Consider the following 16,316-nt stretch of genomic DNA (forward strand, 5'->3'; position numbering starts at 1 on the left):
GATAGCCCACGCTACTCTGCTAGTGGGTGTCAAGATCATGTGATCTTACATTATAACATTTGTCTTAAAGGTATATTACATATCAGATTATTCCACAAATCCTGATACATAAACCAGTCAAACCCTTGCTGGAACCTTACAGGTGAGATTTCTTCGTATCTATAAAACTTTTTTAAAGTGGTTAAACAATTACATGGGATCTTTTTCCAGTTCAATGCTTATGATTAGACATCCATTTCCAGATGGCAGGAGGCTTTCTGCCATTTTCATTAGGTACCCTGAGGTGAATGAATGGCTTATACCACTGTTTTGTCTGCTTTATTATTAGCCCCTCAAGCCTGTTCTGCCATTCAGTAATGTCATGGCTGATCCAATACTTAACTCCATATATCTGCCTTTGCCTCATATCTCTTGATATCTTTGAATAATAAAAATCTATCAATCTCAGATTTGAAATTTACAATTGACCTAAGAGCATAAGAAATAGGAACAGGAGTAGGCTATTCAGTCCATCGAGCCTGTTCCACTTTCCTGCCTGTCCCCATAACCCTTAACTCCCTTGTCAATCAAAGATCTGTCTAACTCAGCCTTGAATATATTCAATGACCCAGCTTTTTGCTGCTCTCTGTGGATGAGAATTCCAAACGCTAATGAGACTCAGAGAAGAAATTTCTCCTCATCTCAGAGAGGAAATGCCCTCTCAACATCTACCCTGTCAAGCCTCCTTCAGATCTTATATGTTTCATTAAGATCACCTCTCATTCTTCTGAACTCCAATGAGTATAGGCCCAACCTGCTTAACCTTTCCTCATTAGACAACCCCTTCTTAGCAGGAATCAGGCTGGTGAACCTGCTGTGAGCTGCGTCTGATGCAAGTATGTCCTTCCTTAAGTAAGAAGATCAAAACCGTACTCACTACTCTAGGTGTGGTCTAGGTGTGCCCCATACATTTGTAGCAAGACTTCCTTACTTTATACTCCATCCCCCTGGCAATAAAGGCCAATATTCCATTTGCCTTCCTAACTACTTGCTGAACCTTCATGCTAACTTTTTGTGATTCATGTTCAAGGACACCCAGATCCCTGTGTACTACAGCATTCTGTAGTCTCTCTCCATTTAAATAATATTCTGCTTTTCCTTTTTCCTGCCAAAGTGGATAACCTCACAATTTTCCCACATTATACTCCATCTGCCAAATGTTTGCTCACTCACTTAACCTATCTATGTCCCTTTCCAGACTCTTTGTATCATCCTCACAACTTGCCATCCTACCTAACTATGTATCATCTGCAAAATTGGCTACAATACAATCCATCCCTTCATCCAAGTCATTAACTTGGATCATAAATAGTTGGGACTCCTGCGCTGATCCCTGTGGCACTCCAATGGTTACAGTTTTCCAAGCTGAAAATGACTGAGATATCCTGACCCTCTGTTTCCTGTTAGCTAGCCGATCCTCTATCCATGCTAATATATCACCCCCAACATCTTGAGCTCTTATCTTCTGCAATAAACTTTTACGTGGCACTCATAGAATGCCTTTTGGAAACCCAAATACACTACATCTACTGGTTCCGCTTTATCCACCCTCAAAGAACTCTAATAAATTTATCAAACACGATTTCCCTTTCACATTGTGTTATGATTTTCTAAATGTCCTGTTACTACCTCCTTAATAATGAATTCTAGCAATTTCCCAATGAGAGGTGTTAGACTAGCTGGTCTATAGTTTCCTGCTTTCTGTATCCTCCTTTCTTGAACAGTGGTGTTACATTTGTGACTTTCCAATCTGCTGGAACCTTTTCAGAATCTAGGGAATTTTGGAAGGTTACAACCAATGCATCACTATCACTGAAACCACTTTCTTTAAAAGCGTAGGATACAGGCCATCAAATGCAGGGGACTTCTCATCCTTTAGTCCCATCCCATTAGTTTTTCTAGTACTTTTTCACTGGAGATCATGATTATTTTAAGTTCCTCCCTTTTGCTTCCTGTTTTTCTATTATTCTTGGGATGCTTTTTGTGTCTTCTACTGTGAAGACAGATCCAAAATACTTGTTTAGAGTCTCTGCCATTTCTGTTTCCCACTATTAATTTCCCAGTTTCACCCTCTAAGGAACCAACACTCACTGTTGCTACTCTTTTCCTTTTTATGTACTTGTAGAAGTTTTTACTGTCTAGATTTTATATTTCTTGCTAGTTTTATCTCATACTCCAATTTCTTCCTTTTTGTTTAGTCATACTTTGCTGGTTTCTAAAATGTTCCAATCTTTACTACTAATCTTTGCAACATTGTACATCTTTTCTTTCAATTTGATGTCATCCTTAACTTCCTTAGCTATTCACAGATGGTACATCCTTCTTGTCAAGTCATTCTTGTTCAATAGAATGTATCTTTGTTGAGAGTTATGAAATATCTCCTTAAATGACTGACACTGTTTCTCTACCGTTTTACCTTTTAAACTATTTTCCCAGTCCAGGGGGATGGGGGATCCACTTTAGCCAATTCTGTCTTCATACCCTTGTAATTTCCTTTATTTGAGTTTAAGATATTGGGCAGAATCGTTCCAGATTTGCACTAAGTGCAGTAGCTGGCGGGAAAGGGATGTTTTACCTGCTGGCCTCAATGGCAGCTTTTCATGCCATATCGTCGCAATCCTGCCTCATTAATCATGCATTTCCTGGAAACATGCCGGGTCACTGGTGGAGCGTCCTCTCATTCACTCGCCCCGTGTCACCTCAGGCCTTCAGTAAACCGGGTGCCATATTTAAAGTCCGCCCCTGCAAAGAGCTAGCTCTCTTCAAGGGATAGGAAGCTTCTGGGAACTGACGGCTACCAAAGGGAGGAAACATGCTGCCCCTAGATTTAGCGACACCTCCCTTGAGCGCCTGGATGCAGTGGAGGCCCGTCACGATATCCTCTACCACCGCTCTGGGCAAAGGCCAGCAAGCAAGATCACCAATCCTGCATGGGAGGCAGTGCAGCGGTGGTCAGTGCCAATGCCCTGCAAAAGAGGACAGCCACCCAGTGCCAAGAGAGGATGAATGGTCTCATCCATTCTGCCAGGGCAACTCATTCTTCTTATCACTATTAACTCACACACTCATAAACCCATCACACATCCAAAGGGATCACACATCTGAAGGGGCAACACCACTAACTCTCACACACACCCTCACACTTCCATCAGACTCATATCCTCCTGTCTATGGCTCCGCTCACCGACACAAACATTCCATGCAGAGCCATGTGTCCTGCTCACGCTCTCTCCATCCGTTTTAATGTAGGAAAATCTGGCTCACAGCAGCAGGGAGAGGGTGAGTGACCCATATTAGGCTCTCACTCACTTTGAGATGCATGCCATCGTGCTCACTAAAGAAAGTGGTTTCAGTGATAATGATGCATTGGTTGTAACCTTCCAAAATTCCCTAGATTCTGGAAAGGTTCCAGCAGATTAGAAAATCACAAATGTAACACCACTGTTCAAGAAAGGAAGATACAGAAAGCAGGAAACTATAGGCCAGTTAGTCTAACATCTGTCATTGGGAAAATGCTAGAATTCATTATTAAGGAGGTAGTAACAGGACATTTAGAAAATCATAACACAATGTGAAAGGGAAATCGTGTTTGACAAATTTATTAGAGGTGAGGACATGGACCATGCCTGTGGCAATGGTGAGGTCAGTGGTGAACACCCACGTGAGGATCCTGCACCACATCATCCCTCTCTCAATGTAACTGTGAGTTCTCTTTCTCCTGCTTTTGACTCTGCTGCCATGCACTAATTATCTCTACTTTGGTTCACAGGGAGCTCTGCCAAGGGACCAACACCCTCAGCCAGCCAGGTCCCTCAGCTCCATCCACATCCTCAGCTCCAGCCAAGAGGACACCTCCTCCATTGAAGAGTTGGAAACAAGCAGCCTGGAAGACCCATCACAGCGCTTACCCATACCCTCCACCAGTGCAGAGACACACACTTCAGTAAGACCTAGATCTAGAGCAGGCTCGGCTTCACAACCTGGTGGTCACCGCGTGGACACGTGTTTGCAGCAGGAGGAGGCAGGTTGAGCCGAGCTCCCAGACGCAGGGTGGACTGCTGGGGAAGGTCCAAGTCAGATGATGAGTCTCTGGATTCAGCCTTCCAACTCATCGTGGAAAGTCAACAGAAGGTGGAGGAACATCACACAGAGCTGTTGGACATGTGAGTCAGAGGATTGTGTCTGCCTGCTCTCTGATGATGTGGTGCCAACATGTGCGTGTATAGTGGTCTCCATGGGAAGGACGGCGGACACCATAGAGACCCTGATCCAACAGAACACGCAGATGCATGCAGACCTGCACTCCATCGCGGTAGCCATGGGTGAGTTCCTGCAGTGGCAATGGCAACGCAAGGGGGAAACGGGGCACCTTGACGTCGCTCCTGGTGCTCCTTCCCCTCAAGGAGAAAAGCCGGGGCCTTCGGGCACTCGAAGGGAGGAGGAGCGGCAGCTGGACGCCCCTGGGTCATCCACTCAGGAATCTCAGAGGCTGTCCTCTCCCTCCGAGTCTGCTTTGCTTGTGACCCCCTCAACCTCCTCCTCTGTCACCACAGAAGAAGCAGCTGGCCCACAGGAGGACAGCCAAAGCAAGCCAGGGGCCCAAGGCCTCGGCTCTCCAGAGGACCCACGCCAAAGTCATGGAGAGAAAACAGGGCCAAGCATTGCACAGGCTGTCTCCACCCTTGTTGCGGATGTCAGGGCAGCACCTAGAAGTGGTGGACCTAGGAAAGTTAAGAACTTCTGATCACCAGTGGTTGCACAGGTGAACACATTTTGTCACTTTATAATCTGAAGATATATTCACTTTCACTGAATAATGTATAATGGTGTCTTTTAGCTTCATTTACAGGCTTCGTGAGCCTTCCCCCCCACTAGCAGTTCAACTGCACACAGATGGCCCACAAGTGATTCTGTGGGAGAAGTGTGTATGTGGCAGGGCCTTTCAGAGCCTCGTGTAAGCGCTCTCCCACGCATGCAGATCCTTCCTCCATCATCCTCATTTCAATGTCCTGAGCAATTTCAATGCTGCCTGATGGTGTTCTCTTTCAGTTGTCCATCTGAGCTGACCTGCATCTCCGCCCATCCAGTGATCGCACTCCCATGCAGCACTCTGTTCCTGCCAAACACGAGGTTCCTTTCATTTTCGATTTTAGAAGCATGGTGCTGGTGAAGATTGTCTTTAGCTCTTCCGTCCTTTCCCCTCCTCCAATCACCCATGTCCTTGTTGACCCCCTTGACATCACCTTCCACCTCCCCACCGTGACCGACCAGCCAGAACCCTTTTCTTTCTGAGATGTCCAAGTGAACATGCACATTCCCTATTTTCCCGAGAATCCCAGCCCCTTGCACATTGACCTGCCCGACCGCCTCCTTCCCACCCTCAGGGTCTGTGTCTGCCTCCAAGTCCACACCAACCACCCTCGCCGTCCCTTTTACCACTACCATCACACCCTCACCCTCCCAACCTACTGGCTCACTATGCCCTCTCCCATTCTCACCAAACCCTCCTGCCACGTCCACACTCATTTCGCTCCCCATGAAGACAGTCATCAACTCTACAGACCCCTCCCTTGCACGTTCACCTGGACATCCCCCACCCCCTTCATTCCTCCACCGTTACCCCTTCCTGCCCCTGGACTCCTTCCCCCCTACAAGCTCCTTCCTCCCCCAGAAATCCTTCCTTCCTCGGACTCCTTCCCCCATGCAAACTCCTTCCTCCCCACAATGATCTGCCCCCTTCCGTACTCCTTCCTTCCTCCAAGTCCTTCAGCCCTCCAAACTCCTTCCTTTGCACCTTCCTCCCCTTTGACATCTACCTCCCCAGTTGCCACATTCTCTCCCGTACACACTCCTCCTCTCAACCTCCCCCCTACCGCAGTACACCACCTTCTCCCAGTCAAACCTAGACCTTCCTCTCCCACACAACCTCCTCCCCACCAAACTCCGGTACACTTTCCTCTCCCACTCACTGCTGGATCTTCCTCTCCATCCTCTTGATGATCATCTGTAGCAGACCATAGCCAAGACACTGATGTCCCAAGGCAGACACTCAATGGTGACCTTTCACCTTCCGTGAGCTTGTTCACAGCGGAGACATATCCATCAGAATCCACCCAGCATGTGATGTACGTTCCTCCAGAGCCTAGTTGTTGTAGGGCTCCAGCATCTTCTGCTCCTCAAATATGCACAATGTGAGCAAGGCCCTGACATTAAGTCCCGACTTCTGCATGTCACACTTGTCAAGAGGTGTTTTGCGCCAGCGTGTTTTCCCACCAGTGTGGGCGGTAAATTTGACATGGGGGATGATTCCGGTGAGCAGGGCTTATAAATGATATGCCGATGTATAAAAATGAATTCCCCAAAGTGCGGCGGTGGGAAACATTGATGGACAGAGAGGACAATTGCAAACTGGTTTCATGATGTCGTGAAGCCGATTTTTGGCCTCTCTGCCATATTGTTCGCTCACGCCCACCATGACGCTCAATGCCAACGGGCATGAAAAATTCTGCCCACTAGTTTCAGCCCCAAATTTCTTATCCTGAAACTGTATGTGAAATTCTAACATGTTATGATCACTTACCTAGAGGATCCTTTACTATGAGATAATTTATTCATCTCTCTCAACACACATTACTTGCATCGATTGCCACTTGTGGAAGAGAGCTCCAAACTTCTAACCACCCTTTGTATGTAGAAGTGTTTCCTAACTTCACTCCTGAAAGACCCGGCTCTAATTTTTAGACTATGCCATCTAGTGTTAGACTCTCCTAGGAACAGAAATATCTTCTCTCTATGTTCCTTACTTGTGTCCCTAGGGCAGAATTTTACCCTTGGCATGCGGGTGTGGGCGGGTGTGGTCAGGAATCCGACCACCGCCTGCGATCAGCAGCGCTCATGATTTTACATGGTCGGGCCAATTAAGGCCTGCCCAGTATGATACGTGGCCTGGAATGTGCACAAAGGGGCGGGCGAGGGCATGATATCCACCGGGTCCGATGGCAACCCGGCGGCCGATTCAAATGCAGCCTCGGCAGCCCCTGGAAGGCTGCCACTGAGGGACACGGAAGTGTTGCCAATGGAGATCGTAGTGGGTGGACACAGCAGGCGGGAGGGCAGGCCGGCGGGGCAGTCGGCCCCGTGTTTTTCAACGATTGCCTCTCAGCCCTCCTGGAGGAGGTGGCCAGCGAGGAGAGAAACCCTTGTCCCCAGGGACGGGAGGAGGAGGCCCCCCCCACCTCACCAAAAAGGCCTGGGAGGAGGTGGCATCCAGGATCAGCAGCCACAACGTGGTGAAGCGCACATGGGTCCAGTGCCATAAGCGCTTCAACAAGCTGCTGCGATCGGGAAGGGTGAGTACCGTATTCGCATGGGTCACTTTGCAGAACAGTTAAGAGCTGCCCATCTCACCCTTGGACCTCAGAGGTGTTAGAGTGTGATATCAATGAGGCAGGATCTGGCCAACGGGGTGAGCCCAAGCTGCCTGGACTGATTGCCTTGTGGCTCCAGGGTCACGAATCGGCTGAGCCCTACGAGGTTCCTCAGGTGGGATTGGTTGCAGTGGCCCTGCAGATAGTGAGTGGACTAATCAATGCTCCTCTGTCCTTTCAGGAGTAAGCATCCCATAACAATGCTGAGAGGTCACAGACTGGCGGGGGACCCCCACACCTCCTCATCCTCTCGTGATACATGAGGAAGTCCAGTGGCCGCGGTGATGTTGGGGTGCCAGAGGAAGGTAAGAGTGCAGTGCACTAAGGTGAGAATGTTGGTTATTGCTACCATTGCAGTGTAGTCTCTATATGGTTTTGAGCCTCGAACCTGGAATCCCCATTGATAGTCGAAAGACAAGGGCACCATGATGCATATCTCTGTCTCACCAGGGTGCCAGGCATGTACAGTGACAGTTTCATGACTTAAACTAATGACATGTCCTTCTTCCCCCTTTTAGGCTCACCAGCAGCCATTCGTTATGAGGAACCGGAAGGCCCACCCCTGACCCTCGAGGACCACCATGCTGAGCACGCACATGCTTCATGCCTTCTCTGTCAAGCAGACACCAGCGCAGATACCAGCGCCTCGGTAGGCATAACATCGCCATGTAGTCTATCGGTGCACATTGGAGGGGGCACTTCACACTCGCTTGAGGTGTAGGCGGAGGCAGAGAGTGCCCAGGGCACCAGCAGTTGGAGGACTGCTGGGGGCCAAGACAATGCTCAATCGATGGCTGATGAGCTTCTGGAGTACTCCCTGAGGCAGCAGATGCTGGATGTCCAGCAGGGTGTGTAGGAGGATCTGGCAGAGATACGTGAGGGAATGCGTGCCATGGTGTCCATTGTGGTGGAGTCCCTGAATAAGCACTGCGTTGACCCTCATGACCGAGCACAATGCCTCCTCCATGGAGAGAGTGGCGACTCTCATGGAGGGGCTCCTCCAGGGACTCCATCGGGGTTCATGGGGATGTGCTCCAACCTGCAAACCCTCACACCAGCAATGACTTCAGCTGGTCAGTGTCAGTGTGGGAGATGGATTGGGCATCCAGTATCCCAGCTAGGTACCCATATCAATGGTGAGCAGGGAGATGCAGAGCAACCTGACGTTGGCGCACGAGCTGCCTGTCATCTCTGCGGGCTCCACTCAGGGCGCTCCGGATGATGGCAGCAGCTCCTCCGTCCCTCTGCCAGTAACCGTGGCATCTGATGAGGTTGTGGTGACTGGGGAGATGCCAGTCATGGCACTGGCCACTCCCTCCTAGGCGGGGCCAGCACAGGCTCCAGGGGCCAGAGGACGCCCGCCAAGGTCATCAAGGCCAACAAGATAGCAGAGTGAGTAGGCTGCCTCCAATGCCGGTGCCAGCGACGGGGGGCACCTAGATGTAGCACCCGCAAACAGAAACTTAAAGCACCCTAAGCACAACATGAGCTTATCACGGGTTCCCCCATTTTTCTTTTCTTTTATTAATGGTGTGATGGGAAACACCAGTTCATGTTAATTTCTGCTACTTTTAACATTCACAAGTAAATATGTTATTTTGTGCAACTGGCCTCTGTATGCTTCATTTGCTCTGTAGGTGCAGGGTAGGCCATGATGGATGTGTGTCTCCTGAAACTTTATTGCAAAGGCACATAGTTTATATTGTTGACCAAGGAACTGGTCCTGTCAGGGATCGACTCTGGAGCCTGCAGCCCTGGCATGTGGTGGTGGTTCTTATTTGGTAGGCTAGCTGAAGGAGCGTTGGATCAAAGCGTCCCCGGGGTCCCTGCCTCCCTGTAGGTTACCCAGGTCAGTGTCTATCCCCTCAACATTCTCCTCACCGTGCTCGTCCTCAGACTCACTACTGGACTCATTATCTGTTGCCTGTGCAGCTGCATCAAGATCTTCTTCCTCCACTGCATCCCCCCCTTCCCAGTGCCAGACTGTGGAGAGTGCAGCAAGCAACCATTATTAGTGACACACGATCTGGGGTGTATTGGAGTGTGCCCCCTGAACGGCCCAGGTATCGGAAGCACATCTTGAGAAGACATTTGGTTCTCTCTACCACCGCCCTTGTGGAGGCATGGCTCCTGTTGTACCACTGCTCAGCCTCTATTCTTGGGTGGCAGAGAGGCATCATGAGCCACTTTTTGAGGGGATAACCCTTGTCACCCAGCAGCCATCCATCCAGTGGCGCTGGAGCATTGAAGAGCCTCGGCACCTGGGAGTGCCTGAGGATGTAAGTGTCATGGGAGCTGCCAGGGTAACTTGCACAGACTTGCAGAATCTGCATCCTGTGGTCACACACTATCTGCACGTTCATGGAATCCCTTCCTGTTGATGAAGGCTCCCAGCTCACCTGCTGGCTCCTTGATGGCCACGTGTGCAGTCGATGGCACCCTGGACACGGGGGAACCCAGCAATCACTGCAAAGCCTCTGGCTCGCTCAGCCTGACTGACCTTGTCTGTACGGTAAAGAATGAAAATCAATGCACACCTGAACAGAGCGTCAGTCACCAGTTTGACGCTGATTGGGAGACTCCACAAAGATCCCCCACTGGCCCCGGAAAGAGCCAGAGGCATAGAAGTTGAGGGCCACTGTGACCTTCAGCACCACTGGCATGGGGTGTCCACACATATAGTTGGAGCTGATCTCATGGCCACTCCTTTGTCAGATGGAGGTCACTGTCTCCCGTGAGAGACGGAGCCTCCATCGGCATTGTACCTCAGACATATTGAGGTAGCTGCATTGCTGCCTGTAAACCCTGGCAACAGGATAGTGACATCTCCCGCGGCCCCTTCCACCTTGGCCTTCCTGTTGGCCCCGCGCCCCTTGTGCCTGCACCTCTCCTCCCACAGGTCACTCCCCTTAAAGTTGAATAGGGACTCATGGCCTCCTCCCCCTTCTGGCCCTCTCTTCCTCGGAGGAAGAGGTGCCTCGAGTGGAGATCACAATCCCCATTACCAGGGTAAGGGAAGGCTGTCTGATACCTGGAAGGCCCCATGCAATGTGAATCCTCCGGGGGCCTGGAAAACAGTTGAGTCCTGAACTGAAGACTCTAAAATATCTGAATGCAGCTCTGAAGCGAGATGAAGCTGTCCTGTTCACAGAAACAACCAGCAGCAAGTGATGTCCTGCCCTCCTCATTAACAGCTTTGACAAGACCACTGGCCCCTCTTATCCCACCTCTGGATGAGGTTTTGATAATTGTGGCCTCCCCACCTGCCCGTTTTGTCTGTGCAACAGCCTAAAAATCGCACAGGCTTCGTAAAGTCACAGACAATTGGTGTCTCAAGGGCCTTAAGTGGCCACTTAATTATTAGCGGGCATGCCTCCACCTCCATTGCGCGCCCACCAAGCAAAATATCGCAAGAGTGTGCATTGATGTCGGCACACTCAGCCGACATCAACGCGCTTTAACGCTCAAGTGGGTCGGGCACGTGCCCGCCCACCGAGCTAAAAATTCTTCCCCTAAATATCTTGAAAACTTTGACTAAATCACCCTTTAATCTTCTAAATTCCAGGGAATATAACCCCAGTTTGTGTAATCGTTCCTTATAATTTAACCAATAGAATCCAGCTATCATCAGATAAATCTATGCTGCATTTCCCCCAATGTCACTATATACTTTCTAAAGTGTGGTGCCCAGATTTGTTCATATATTTCCAGGTATAATCTAACCAGGCCTTTGTGTAGCTGAAGCATGACTTCTACCCCTTTGTATTCTAGTCCTTTTGATATAAAGGCCAGTAATCCATTAGCCTTTTTGATTATTTTCTGTACCTCTTCATGACATGTTAGTGATCGATGTTCCTGGAACCCAAGTCTCTTTGGACCTCCACTATTTCCAGATTTTCACCATTTAGTAAGCACTCTGTTCTATCCTTTTTAGGTCCAAAGTGAAGACCTCACATTTGCCTACACTGAAATCCTTTTACTTGTCCATTCATTTCATCTATCAATATAATTTTGTAATTCTATGCTTTCATCTACATCGTTTACAATTGTTAGGAAATAGACATAGTTTAAGTAAGTTACATTGGTATTTGTGCATGTTGGGAATGAGTTTTAGCTTTAAAGTTTGTTTGATTTGTATTTCTGTATCTGTGTTAAGAAAGGTCAAATTGAGTTTTGGTTTCACTTTAAAAAGGTGCCTGCGTTTCTAATGAGGTTTTTTATGACTGTTGCAGCTAGGTTAAACAAACAAGAGAAGAAGAATTAGGCTGTTGCCTAGCAACAGGGGTCCAGAGACACAGGTCTCTCCCATAGGCACACACAGAAAAACTAAATAAATAGCAGTTTTAAGTCCAGTTTGAAGCCAAAACCTCAGAGAAACTGGACACTGGGAGAAGGAGCTGCAGATTTCCCAAAAGAACCAAAAGGTCCCAAAGCCAAAGGAGTGAGACAGAAACAGGAGAAAGTCCCAAAAAGACTTTCTCATCAAAGGAGGGACAGAAACCTGGAAAAGGTCCTGTTAAGTGAAGTTAAGAGTGAGGGGCAGAGAGAAAGGCTCCAAGCTTCAGATTTAAAGAGACAAAAGCTGCAGAAAGCAGATTTAAAGCAAGAACAGCTTGCAAGAGACAAGAAGATCCAAAGAGACAACTGCAGGTCTGTAACTCTTTGTTATGAGCATGTGAAGCAGTGATGTACTGTTGATGGCTGAGTCAGTGAGAGAGAGTGCATGGAAGAGAGCTTGAATGCATGTGCTGACCCAGGGGAGAGGAACATCGGAAGGAGAGTTTGAAACTCTGGAGGTGAACTCTTGCAGAAGACATCTGAGAGAAAATGTCAGTTTGGGCAAAGATTCTAAGGCGAGTTCTTGGAGAGTGGAGATTGGAAACCCTTGTGTGAAAGACGGAGTTCAGTGAGACTGGTTGGCTCACGGTGTGACAAGTGTCTGGGGAGAGTTGCAGAGAGATCTATAACATCTGGTTGAGGTGGCATCTGTCACTTGGTTTCAGAGTGTGTTGTGTCTGACCACAGGTGCCTATTGGTACATGGACTGTGTACTTACTGTGGACATTATAGTATGAGATAGCTTTTGTAACTTGTATTATCCTTACAAATCTGTATATATCTGTAAAGGTATAGCTGTGGGTGAAGTGATATTGTAATATAGTTCATCTTTTTTGTTTAATAAATGTTTTATTCTTTTGTTAAAAGTTTATCAGCTATCTCCTGCAACTCTGTTCAGTAGCTACTCTCCATGTATCTAAACAAAACAAATAAAAATTAGGATCTATCAAGCTGGGTTCCACTCTAGGATCAGGATTGTCCAGGAGTAACTACAGCTGGGATCATAACACAATCGTGCCTATCTCTGTGACATTGCCAAATTTAGATATGTGACTTTCTATCCTATTATCCAAGTTGTTAATGAACACAGTACGCAGAATTTTCTGCCTGCCGGGCGGGCGGGCCCAATCCAATCTCCAGCAGGCGGGGCGCCGATCCCCGATGGAGAAGCGGGCCCCGCCGCCATTTTACGTGGGTGGGCCAATTAAGGCCCGCCCAGCGTGACGTCCGGCAGGAAGCGCTATGTGCTTCCTGTGCGGGCAGGGGGGATTCCCCAAAAGTGAGGGTGCGCTCTTTCGCACATGTGCACGAAAGAATGCACATCTCCCTGAGGCTAAGTGCTGCCTCAGGGAGATCGCTTACACTTTTAAAAGCATTAAAAATAGAAAACAAAAATCCTTAACATGTTCCCCTCATGTGACAATGTCACATGAGATGGGACATGTTCATAAATTACACTAAAACTTTATTAGACTGTTTAAAACCCTACATGTTTTTTCTATTTCCCACCAGGACTCCTGGACTGCCTGCCAACCTTAAGGTTGGACGGGCAGGTCCTTTAATTGTTTAAATGACTCTGTCAATGGCCTCAATTGGCCATTCACAGGTCGGGGGGGGGCGCAGCTGATTTTGCTGCGGGCCGGCCTTCCTGAAAATTTAAATGTGATGTTGGGGGTTCCGCCCGACACCATCCCACATCATTTTACATGTCGGCGAGCGGGCCCCACCCCCTGCTCGCCAATGGCAAAATTCTGCCCAGTGAATAGTTGAGGCCCCAGCACAGATCCTTGCATGACATCACTCATCACATCCTGCCAATTAGAAAACAGCCCACAATCGCTATTCTCTGTCTCTTATCACTCAGCCAATTCCTAACCAGGGACACAATTTTATGTCAGGGGGATTTTACGGTCCTACCAAAGTCGATGCACTTTTGAATGGCTCACTGCATTTTACTGACCCGCCCCCACGGCAACAGGGCTGTGAAATTCCACCTCACGTCTATAACTTGCCTCCAGTTCCATGAGCTTTCATTTCAGCTTTATCAAACATCTTCTGGAAGTGCATATAAATAATATCCATAGACATTCCCCTGTTTACTACTTTAATCACCTCTTCAAAACATTGCAAAACATCTCTCAAATTTCTGATATTAATAAATCTGCAATAAAGGCAACTTAAACTTGCACTTAATTTATTGGAGGAAGGATATTTTATTGTTTAATAGGACTGGACTCCTACTGTATCAATTTATTGCCGCACAATAAGAATTTTAAGAAATTTCCATCCAGGTTTATAGCATCCTACACAGTGCCTTTCGTTTTCCCACACTGATTTTCCACATTTCAGAGGCGAATGCTTCTGGCAGAAAGTATACTAATACACTATTTGCACCTTTCTAATGAGACAGAAAATTGCTATTGTGAGCTAAGACTACTTTTGCTAACATGGAGCCAACTGCCCTCTCTCACACTCAGCAAAACCAATAGCTAGTAACTTATACCCAGAAACTGACACTTATGCCATTAATGGATGAATGTTTAGTGTGCTTGACATTTCCCTTCTGCTATTTTAAAACAACATTAATCCATTTACCATATATACCCAAGTAAGTCAATCTCATGTAAAAGTTGACCTTATTTTTCAGGGATCAAAGTTCCTTGGCTGCCCCGCTCCACTTGCTGTTCCCCCTGGGACTCCTTCACCTACTTACCTAAAGAAAGGCGGCATTTAGGAGATGCAGTCCAGGAAAACCCTGGTGTCAATTTGCTTGTCTGCCAGGAGTTGCTTGAACATTTGCTCTGCTAACATTGCTATTGTGTACAGCCCAAATCGCAGCACTCGAAGAGGAGACACACCCGCGACCAAACAAATTGCCAATTTCTCCCTGCCACACTGGGACGTGGAACTAAACAGCACAATCTGTCCAAACCGTGGCACAGTAACATTCACCAGGGTACACCCATCTGTATCATAGCAACTGACCAAGCAGTGGACTTATCTAGATAGGCCAGCCAATCCATGTACAGGATTCTGTGTGGGCGCAAATCAAGCATGCATGTCAACCCCTTGAAAATATTATTCACGTAAAATTCAACCCTTAAATTTTTGCCTGAAAGATTGGCCTCAAAAATGCGACTTCTATGTGGGTATATATGGTATTTTGAACAGATTAACAAGTCCTGTCTACCATCAACAGTAATTTTATGGATTTAATGTGTTAACAGAAATATTGATTTGACTCTTATGCATTTAACATACCTATGCAAACAAGGTCCATAAAGCCATACATTCCATAGCAGATCTGAAATAAGATGTCTCTTCGCTGCCAAATTGCAGCAGGACTGAAGGCTGACCATAAGAGCCAGGTCACACTTGCTATCAGAAAAAGGCAACCAAGGATCACTGCTATTATTTGAACCTTCTCAACCAAGGTCACTGTGATAGGTTCCCACTGCAGAAGAAAAAGAAACATTTAGACTAGTCAGCATCAATAAATATCTTTTTTATAGCAAACTGCTCCCACCATTCATATAGATTTTCTTCTATAAGCATTAGGATATTACTTTGCATTTGCAACAAATTGCAAATTTATGTTTTATACAGTGTAGCGCTGTTCTGTACAGTTAATTCTGTGGATATGACAAACACTATTCCCAACAAGGAAAGAAAAATTATTATTGTCAACATACTTCCTTCCCCTCCACCACCCCCACCCCCAATACAGGTCTCAGTTTGTGTCTTGAATTGTTGGTTTCCCTCAATAGTGATATATTACAAGTGAGTTTGATGATTCTCATCAGTAGCAGCAGGGCCTCCCACTTCCAATTCAAATCAGACTGGAATCCATTCTGTAGTGCAAAAATTTGGTAATGCCAGAGTTCTTTTTGTCATTTGTTTCAATTATATTTCTATTGTTTTATTGGTACTTTATGAAACTTAGGTGCTTTAAAAAAATGAGATTAAACAGTTTCATAGAATCGTAGGCCAGGATTTTTCAGTCGGCTCGCCAACGCGTAAAATGATGCGAGATGACGTCGGGCGGAACTCCCAGCGTCACCGTGCCCTACTTCAATTTTCCAGTAGGTGGGGGCTCAGCAAAATCAGCTGTGCGCCCGCTGACCTGTCAATGGCCAATTGAGGCCATTGACAGAGTCATTAAACTAATTGATGGACCTGCCCGTCCAATGTTAAGGTTGGCGAGCAGGCCAGGAGCCCTGGCGGGCATTAGAAAAAGCATGAAACCTCATCCATGGGTGGGATGAGGTTTCATGTAGGTTTTTAAAAATGTAATTAAAGTGTATTTAAAAGTTATGGACATGTCCCAACTCATGTGACAGTGTCACATGAGGGGACATGTCAGGGAATTTTTTTTTCTATTTTTCAGATTTTTTAATGTAGACTTGACCTTCCTGAGGCAGCACTTAGCCTCAGAGAGATGAGTGCACTCTATCGTGCGCAAGAGCGCACTCTCGGCTCAGGGAATCCCCCCCCCCCCCCCCCCCCACCCGC

The 16,316-nt window shown here is 47.3% G+C and overlaps 1 protein-coding gene across 1 annotated transcript in view; it reads right to left on the reverse strand.

Moving 5' to 3' along the window:
* LOC144674322 (E3 ubiquitin-protein ligase MARCHF11-like) overlaps window positions 1–16,316 on the reverse strand; it is a 131,572-nt gene that overhangs the window by 56,978 nt on the left and 58,278 nt on the right. Inside the window, exon 3 of the mRNA XM_078535737.1 lies at window positions 15,066–15,258. Coding sequence (XP_078391863.1) covers window positions 15,066–15,258 — 193 coding nt within the window. The remainder of the gene's footprint in view (window positions 1–15,065; window positions 15,259–16,316) is intronic.

This window comes from Cetorhinus maximus, chromosome 3 (genome assembly GCF_964194155.1).
Source record: "Cetorhinus maximus chromosome 3, sCetMax3.hap1.1, whole genome shotgun sequence".
Lineage (NCBI taxonomy): Eukaryota > Metazoa > Chordata > Chondrichthyes > Lamniformes > Cetorhinidae > Cetorhinus > Cetorhinus maximus.